This window comes from Rhagoletis pomonella, unplaced genomic scaffold (genome assembly GCF_013731165.1).
Source record: "Rhagoletis pomonella isolate Grant_MI unplaced genomic scaffold, Rhpom_1.0 Rhpom_scaffold_06472, whole genome shotgun sequence".
Lineage (NCBI taxonomy): Eukaryota > Metazoa > Arthropoda > Insecta > Diptera > Tephritidae > Rhagoletis > Rhagoletis pomonella.
The window spans coordinates 1-9,550 of NW_023465004.1; the positions used below are offsets into that span (position 1 = coordinate 1).

General features: G+C 45.2%; 3 protein-coding genes across 3 annotated transcripts; all 3 read right to left on the reverse strand.

Moving 5' to 3' along the window:
• Positions 1–65: 65 nt before the first annotated feature.
• LOC118755516 lies at positions 66–2,101 on the reverse strand (the record flags this gene model as incomplete). Its single annotated transcript, XM_036490350.1, has 2 exons — positions 2,072–2,101; positions 66–1,994 (listed from the first exon to the last, which is right to left on the reverse strand). Coding segments are annotated over exons 1-2 (1,959 nt in total), but the record flags the coding sequence as incomplete, so codon positions are not given.
• A 594-nt stretch (positions 2,102–2,695) lies between these two features.
• LOC118755513 lies at positions 2,696–3,352 on the reverse strand. Its single transcript, XM_036490348.1, has one exon. It carries the CDS (start codon positions 3,350–3,352, stop codon positions 2,696–2,698), a length of 657 nt encoding a protein of 218 aa, XP_036346241.1.
• A 407-nt stretch (positions 3,353–3,759) lies between these two features.
• LOC118755515 lies at positions 3,760–8,969 on the reverse strand. Its single transcript, XM_036490349.1, has 3 exons — positions 8,259–8,969; positions 5,922–6,891; positions 3,760–3,938 (listed from the first exon to the last, which is right to left on the reverse strand). The coding sequence occupies exons 1-3, from the start codon at positions 8,967–8,969 to the stop codon at positions 3,760–3,762; spliced, it is 1,860 nt and encodes a 619-aa protein (XP_036346242.1).
• Positions 8,970–9,550: the final 581 nt, after the last annotated feature.

Sequence of the window (9,550 nt, forward strand, 5' to 3'; positions counted from 1 at the left end):
ACGGGGGCTACTCTAGTCTTTGCAGCAATAAGATTTGTATATATTATTCCATCTGGACGTCGCACCCACAAATAGATTGCATCTGAATATGCCAACTCTGATGAATCAGCGAATCCGTGAAGCTCGACGTGGTTGTCGTCTGACAATTGTAACCATCTTGGAATCTGCAAGTTGGTTATCTGGCACATACTATCACGTAACACCAGCCATTGGGTTAATAGATCTTCAGGCAATGGTTGATCCCAGTCAACACCTCTCAGCCACAGCCTTTGCATAAAAATTTTCATGCTAACGACAACTGGTGCCAACCAACCGATCGAATCGAAGATTTTGCATATATCAGACAAACCTGTACGTTTTGTAACGACATGTGGCATGGCCCCCAGCGTCACACTAAATTTAAAACAATCCTTGGTTGTATTCCACAACAACCCCAAGGTTTTCACAGTTTGGGTATCATCGATTACGGTCTCTGTAGAGGACTCTCTGTCTTGTGTGGGAATGCTATCAATGAACTGTGGTGAATTCGACGACCATTTCCGCAAGTGAAATCCAGCACTGTCAAGAATTTTACACAAGTCGTTTTTTAGGTTTGTAGCTCCTTCTACACTACTTGCGCATGATATGAAATCATCTACGTAAAAACAGGTTTCGATCGCGTTTGAAACATCGGGATTCAGTTCAGCATTGTCAATCGCTACTTGACGCAGAGTTCTGGTAGCCAGGAAAGGCGCGCAGGCTGTTCCATACGTCACTGTCCTTAAATTGTATTCCTGGATTTGCTTACTTTCATCATCTCTCCATAAAATGCGTTGATACGAGCGGTCATCTGGATGTATGAGCACCTGGCGATACATCTTTTCTATGTCCCCAATGAAGCCTATTTTATACCTGCGAAATTGTATTAGGATTGTGAACAGATCCCTCTGTATTGTAGGACCTACTAGTAGTTGTTCATTGAGTGACGTTCCATTGTCTGTTTTACAGGACGCATCGAACACTACGCGTACCCTTGTTGTAGTGCTGCTAGGCTTAAACACTGCGTGGTGTCGCATGAAATATGTCTTGCTAGATGAGCAGCTCCTTGCTACTTCAATGTGCCCCAACTCGAAAAATTCTTGAATAAACTCGGTATACTCTTCTTTAAGCAACACATTTTTATAGAATTTGGCTTCCAAACCATGAAATCGTTTTAACGCCGCCTGCCTCGAGTCCCCCAAGTTAACCACTGTACTCTTAAATGGGAATCTGGCGATGTATCGTCCACTGGAATCCCTCTGAACGTGTTGTTGGAAGTGTATTTCTGCTTGCTCTTCCTCAGGTGTCAGGTGATTCATTGTTTCGTTACATTCCTCGACTTTCCAAAACTGCTGCAGTTGCTCACCCAAGTCGACTGTCATATGCGCTGGTACTATTTCAAGATTTCGCTGATTAGCAACGTTACCAACAATAACCCAGCCGAAAATTGTTTGTATTGCGCTTGGAGATCCACTTGGGTGTACAATCTTGTCTTGTAGTAAACATTCACTAAATATATCTGCACCCAAGATAATGTATATCCGTCCCGTTGAGTTGTATTGGGGATCAGCCAATTTCAGGTTGTTGAAATAATTAAGTTTTTCGTTGTTGATTGTGTGGCCAGGAAGATTTTGTGTCAAGCGATCCACACATAAAGCCTCTGTTGTTGCCATCTTCTCATAATACGTTGCCTTCAATAGTAGGTACACCTTACCCTTTGTATAACTTCCAGTGCCTGCCCCGACACCATGAATTAAAGTTTTATCGTATGAACGCTTAAGCTCTAGACGTTGTGCGCACGCCTCAGAAATGAGCGTGACTTGTGCACCCGAATCAAGCAGTACTCGACATGGTTGAAGACTATTTCGGCCGTCTAATATGAGTACCGTTGCTGTTGGTAGTAACGCTAGTGTTTTGTTGTACTGATGTGTCGCGTTACCCGGTGGAGCAACGATTTGTGTTTTTCGTTGCAGATTCTACAATTTGAGCGTGTGCATTGAGCTGCACGATGATTGTCTTGAAGGCAGTTGAAACATCTGTTGTTATCACGTACTATTTTAATTCGCCTTTCAATATCTAACATTTTGAACTGATTGCAGTGGAATAGAGCGTGATTCTTTGAGCATACGGGACACGTTTGTATAACCGAAGTGTACGCACTAGATTGGTTTCGACACTTGTTGGCGTTGCTTTTTGCTTCAGTTGCTTTGATTCCAGATTTGACTAAATTTCCTGTCTTCCTTTGGGCGCTTTCCAGCTCAAATAGTCGCTCCTCTAGAAAATTTAGAAATTGTGCAAAGGTAGCGACTTGATCGGATTTTTTCTCTCTGTACCACAAGATGAGTGTTTCGGAATCGATCTTTTTTCTATGTGAAATAATAGTACGGAATCCCAGTGCTCTACAGGCTCATCGAGCGCTTTCAAGGCATTAATTCTTTCATTTGAGGTGTTCACGACTCTTTTTAGTTCAGATGCCGACAGTAACTTCATCGCCGGTTGATCGAATAATAGTTCCAGATAAGCGCTTTTTACCTTGTCGTTTTTATTGTATTTTTTGCAGAGTAAATCCCAGGCTATTTTATAGTTTTCATTTGTAGGCCTTAAATGCTTCACCAACGACAACGCGTCTCCCTTGAGTCTTGTTTGCAGGTATTCGAACCTTTCCACGTCTGACAAATTAGCTCTTGTGTGGATCATTTGTAGGCCTTAAATGCTTCACCAACGACAACGCGTCTCCCTTGAGTCTTGTTTGCAGGTATTCGAACCTTTCCACGTCTGACAAATTAGCTCTTGTGTGGATCATGGCTTCGAATAGGTCACGAAAACGAATCCATTCGGTATACGTCCCATCGAATTCGGGAATTTGAATATGCGGAAGACGAATTTCGTGTTTGTCTCGTGTATTACGATCATTTGGTTGATTAAAGGGTGACGACGCTGCGTTCATCCCAGTGCTATTCGATATTCTCTCGATTAGCGCACTCCTAGTGGTTTGGTGGTCCATAAGTGACTGCATGGCCCTAGTCTTGTCTCCACCTTGTGGATGCTCACTCATCATACGATTACTTTCATCCTCTCGTACTCGATTGGCAAATATAGATTTAGTTGCGAAATATTTATCTTCCTTCTCGCTTCGATACACTTCTTCATCCTGAGACGGGCCGGCGAGATCATCAATGCTATTTTGTATCTCTTCATACTGTGAAAATAGTTCATCAAGTTTACTGATACGCACCTTAACTTCGTCTAAAGATGCGTTTTGATTCAGACAGAATGTGTAAATACGAGTTATGGAGCCCTTTATGACCTGACGTTTTTGTTTTAGATTTTCCATTTCTACAGACTACAATTTTCTATTTAAAGATTATTTGTGTATAGAGATTTATAAATTCAGGAGTTTTAATTCAAATATTAGGTATATTAAAATTAATTTGTGTGGATATTTACATATATGTATATCATTTAGTAATTCAATCGTACAGAAGTGTTTAGAGAACCTAAACTATATATTTAGTATATTTGCATACAATAATTAGGTTTTCAATTTCATGGGTATACACATACACTTATACATATGTTGAATAATTTGAAGTCGTTCATCTACCTTGAGTTTGAAAAAATCTTTAATATTCAATGGAATTTGCTTATATACGTGTGGTCTTAGACCTTAGTAAACAGTTTGAGCTCTGTCCTTTAGCATAGACATTTACCATTTACAATGAATTTATTTAAGTATACATATCAATATAATTGTGCATACCGATGGCGCTCGTACCTGTTGCTATAAGTTACAATGCTATGGTTAATTGCAATTTGCACGTGCTCGTTGAGGTTATGTGATGAAGTTTCCGTTTTCAAGTGATGTTCCTTCTGCAAATTTCCACACTCCAATGTGGGTGCTCCGCGTACATGGATACTGTCTATTGGCAATATACAATATTTATTGCACTCCCTTCGAAGATGCTGCGTTGCCCAAATCTAGTGGATGTACACAAATTCACGCTGAATTGTCGAACGAAGCCAATCCGGCTATCCGGCTCGAAGGACCAAACTTATGAGTATGGCAATCGATGTCGTAAACCTATACCTTGGTTTATGTTTAATAACGAAAACACTCACACTAATTTTTGTTTAAGTACAAAATGTTTCATTTATTCGTGGACTGTTTCGTGTGTGTATCTTCAAAAACGCAATTTGTTGACAGCCAACGCCAGTGTGTTCGCTTTGCGTAATTGTACATGGTTGCATTAGTTATTAGTTATATTAGGGTTACATTGTTGTAATTTTACGTATTCAATACATAAGTTAAGAAATGGAACTCAAAGTGTAAACAATTATTAATATTTATAACTATAATTATTATTAATATTTATAATTATTATTACTATTGCTGTTGTTATCATTAATTTTAATATTATAATGACAATTATTGTTTTTTTTTACTTTTATAATTTTTCTTTTGTGTTTCGTGCCATCTACATCTTTCATTGTTTTCCCTTGGAACCTTTATTTTTTTTCTTCTTCTTCTTTTTCTTCTTCTTCTTCTTCTTATTCTTCTTCTTCTTATTATTATTATTCTTCTTCATCTGATTTAGGATTCTTCGACTAGCTCCTAATCTTTCAGAGTCTCCGCTGTCATGGCAGTTGCTCCCCTGCTGGCAATTGCCGAGTTCACACACTTCAGTCTCTGCTGAAATTTACCTATTCGCCGCTGTGCGCCGAATTAGGCTCAGACGATGCCACGGGAGAATTTTCACCTTTCGCGTTGTTCTCATAAAATGGTTTGAGATCACTCACGTGCGCTGTCCTCCTTTTCCCTTTGTGCACCTTGTCGAGTTCGACGATCACAGGCGAAATAAAATTTAGTACGCGATGTGGTCCGCCGTATTTCGGTGCAAGCTTAGCCGCGAAATTTTCCACGGCTTTAGACAAGAAGTGTTCTCTCACCAGAACTCTGTCTCCCACGACCGGTTGCCATGATCTTCTTCGCAGATTGTAGTGTCTCGCTTGCTCTGTCGTTGCCTTTTGTTGGTTTCGTCGCACTAACTCAAACACCTCTCTCATTATCGCCGCTTCTACTTGCGGTGTGGTGGTATCTTCGCCGGTTCCTAACGTATTTTCGTCGTACAATGCGTTCGGTAACCTTGGTTCTCGCCCCTGGATGACAAACGCCGGGCTGTAACCTGTTGCCTCGCACACGCTCGTGTTGAGGGCCAAAGTCATTTCTGGCAACAGATCATCCCAGCTCTTCTGGTCTCTGCCTGCAAACTGCGCCAGTAGTCGTTTGACGTTACGGTTCGCTCTGTCCGTCGGATTTTGCTGCGGTGTGTACGGAGCAGTGAATTGGTGCCTTACTCCCATCTCCTCCAGGAATTGCTTAAATTTCGCGCTGATAAATTGCGTTCCATTATCCGAGATCCGGATTTTGGAATGCCGAATTTGCCGATAATCCGCTCTCTCACTGCTCGAATTACTCCCTCCGCTGTTGCCTTCCGCATTGGTACAATCTCGACGCATCTTGAGAAATGATCTAGTATTACCAGTGCCATAGTGTTTCCATGCTTGGATCGCGGAAGAGGTCCTACGAAATCAACACACACTGTCGCCCAGGGTTCTTCGGCTAGCTGCGTCAGCATCTTTCCGGCTGCTTGCGGCTGGCTTGGTTTGTAAAGCTGGCACGTTTCACACTGTCGCACGTACTGCCTCACGTCACGGAACATGCCCGGCAAAATAGTACCGCGCTGTCGCCCGCGCTATCGTTTTTCGGATGCCCATATGGCCTGCACTGGGAACATCGTGAATTTCCCGTAACACCCTCTGTCTTTGCTCTGCCGGCATGCATAGTTTCCATGGCAACACGCCTTCACCGTCAATTTGTCCTGATATTCGCCTGTACAGCTCACCATTTTCGATGACAAAGTCAGGAAACTTCTGTGGAGACTTCTCCACCTCCGCCATCTTGTCTTTCAGCCACTTGTACTCTACCGCTACTCCTCCCGCCGTCATCGAACCAAGCAATGTTTCCTGGGGCTGTCTTGACAGCGCGTCTGCTACCACATTCAGCTTACCCTTGCGATACTGCACATCGAAGGAGTACTGCTGCAGTTCCAGCGCCCACCTTGCAATCCGACCGGATGGACTCTCTATCTTACTCAGCCATTTAAGCGCTAAGTGGTCGGTGGTGACGGTAAACGTATATCCTTCTAGGTAGGGTCTCATTTTTCTGATCGCCCACACTATGGCCAGGCACTCTTTCTCCGTTGGTGAATAATTAAGTTCGGCCTTGTTAAGCCGGCGACTCGCATATGCGATTACGCGTTCTGTTCCTTCAATCTCTTGGGTGAGAACAGCTCCCAGCCTGTAGTCGCTCGCGTCTATTTGCAGAGTGAACTTCTGCGTAAAGTCGGGGAAAGCCAACACTGGTGCCTCGGTTAACGCGTTCTTCAGCGCCTCGAACGCTGTCTGTTGCTCGTCGTTCCATTTCCACTTGTGGCCCGTCTTTAGCATGGACGTCAGCGCATGCGCCACTTTGGAAAAGTCGGGGACAAATCTTCGGTACCATGAATTTATCCGTAGGAACCTGCGTAGCTCCCTTATATTTGTCGGTGGTGTCAGCTCTTTGATAGCCGCGACGTTCTCAGGATCGGTGTGAATGCCCTTCTCGATGACGACGTGACCCAGATACTTCAACTGCTTCTTGAAAAACTCGCATTTTTCTGAGTTGATCCTAAGATTCGCCTGCCTAAGCCGTCGGAAGACCTCCGAAAGATGTTGGACGTGCTCTTGCAGGGTTGCGCTGATGACAATAATGTCATCCAGGTAGGCAAAAGCATACGGCTCTAGTTCTGGACCGATAACTTGGTCTAACGCACGCTGGAACGTCGCGGGGGCGGAGTGGAGCCCAAACGGCATTACTCGCCATTGAAAAAGGCCACGCCCTGGCGCTGTAAAAGCAGTGTACTGCTTGCTCTGCTCTTCCATCGGGATTTGCCAGTAACCGTTTTTCAGGTCAAGGCTGCTAATGTAACGCGCGCTTCGTAGTCGGTCAAGGATATGTTGGATCTTCGGTAGGTGGTACGCGTCGGGCACTGAACGCTCGGTTAGCTATCGGTAGTCGACGCAGAGTCTCCACTTGCCGGTCTCCTTCTTCGCCAACACTATCGGGGCGCTGTGCGGACTGTGTGAGGGTTCAATACACCCTTTCTCGTTAAGGTCGTCGATTTCCGCGTTGATGATTTCCTGCATCTTTGGGTTCTTCGGGCAATACCTCTGCTTGACCGGCCGGTCATCCTTCATGACGATCCGGTGAGTGGCAATATTTGAAACTCCAGACATCTTCTTAATTTTGCGTAACTCTGACTTTAAGAACTCTCTCGCTTCGTCGGTTGTCGCGGCTTCTGTAGGCATTTGGGTTTGATTTGGGCTCATCGCATTTACCTGACCTCTCTGCACCTCCCTCGCGTATTGCCATGAACGTTTCTACTCCTTGTGCACAGCTCTCTTCTCGGAGTGTCACGTCTGAGTCTCCGCAACATAATCGGACCCCCGCTTTTGCCAGGAAATCGGTTCCAAGCACCAAGTCATCCATCAAACCAGGCAGTACCAAAAGATCGCTTTCATGCACCTGATTCGCTAACTCCACTCGTGCCGTTATAGCCTTCAGCACCGTTTTGGATCTCCCATCACCCATTACCACACGCGTGTTCACCTGCCTAGCCTCTCCCACATCCAGTCTCTTAACCATGGCTTCGCTCAAGAAACTTCTTGTTGCACCTGTATCAACTGCAGCTACTACGTCGACCTCATTTACTCTGATCGCCGCCATAATTCGGCCATACGACTGCCTTAGTACACTATTTAGTTTGGGCGAGGCTGTTCTACCTGACGCCCCACTCCTCGCCGCAAATGGGACCTCGACCCGTTTCCCGATGCACTACGGCAGCACTCTCCACAGGTCCAACAAAACTCTCTCCGTGCAGCTCTACACTCCCTCGCAAAATGGCCATCTCCCCCGCAATGTCTACACGCAGTCCACGGATTAACGTACTCCGACTGTAGTGTTGCTACACCGCTGTGTGGTTCAGGTCGGCGTTGTGTTCTCTCTGCTCTGGCCGTCTCGTCACTCCTAGGCAGCTCGCGCATGTGCTGATATCTCTCCGTAACCCGTGGAGTTGTTCACGCTGCGGCTCTCTGTGGCTCTCTCACCGGGGGATATTTTCCATGTCTTCCGCCAAACTCACTAGCTCTTCTAGGGTGGTGAACTCGGATCGTTTGACGTACCATTGGAACTCGCTTCTGGAGTTTCTGTAGATACGCGTCAGCTTCTGCTCTGAGGTGTAGTTCGCGTGTCGCATCAGACTCTGAAGGGCCAACACATAGTCTTTAAACTTCTCGTTCTGTTGTTGGACGCTACGACGGATCTCATCGTCTAAGGTTTCGTGGTAGCGAGAGTTTAAGAAGAACCTTAGAAAGTCTCTCTTGAAGTCCTCCCATTGTCGCCAATCCCGGTTATTACTGCGGAACCATGTCAACGCCTTCTCCTTAAGTAGTTCTGGCATCGCTCGCGGTAACAAGTCACGATTCACCTCGTATACTTCCGCCAATTCTTCTACACGTTCGATCAAGCTGAGCGGGTCTCGGCCGCCGTCGTATTTGAAACCCCACTTACGGACTCGGTCCATGATTGTTGCCAGCGATGTCGTAGGATACGTTGCGAATGGCTGTGGTGTCTCAAACGCGTCAACGGGCATTGGTGACTGCATTACACTGGCTCCCTGGCTTCCACTTGGTGTTGCTGCGGTAACATTCAGCGCAGGCTTCGAGTGTTTCGCTTCTAGCTCTTCGAACCGCGTTTGGTAGTCTTCGTTGTTACTTTCTTCTTGTATAAATGAAGAGAAACGTCTTCGCGGCTCTTCGACTGTTCCTGTCTGTTCGAGGCCGAGCTCTGCCATATAGGTCAGCAGCTCCTCTCGGTAGAGGTAATGTATCCACTTTCTCTTCACCATTGTTTTTTTTTTCACACTGTTTCTTCACTGGACCGCCTACTAGTAGTTCTTCGGGTGGTCACTGCACTTTGTGTCTCTCTCACTTGTGCCCTTATTGCTTCTTAAATTTGGGTCTTTCGGGTAGTCGCTGAACTCAGTGTCTCTATCACTTGTGTTCTCTCTCTTATTTTTTTTTTCACTTCACTTTTTTTCACGGCACTCTCCTTTATGTTTCGTTTCCTTTAGCCATTTGTAACGGACTTTCCTGAGTGCTGGGCGTAGCTCTCGGTTGTCCAGGGTCCTGTAAGGAGTAAACACCCTATCTCCTCAAGAAATTAGAGCACACTCGCTTCTAGTTTACAGCCTCTTTATTCGCTATACTCTCGCTATACCTACTCTCTAAAGTATAGAACTAGAGTAGGTTTAAACCCTACAGCTAGCACCAGTCTCATTGGTTAAAGCCCACTTCGAATATACAACAATAGTCTCGGAGGTTGATCCCTCTTCCACTACCCGTGTGACCCACATTGCCACGTATGCCTAGCTAA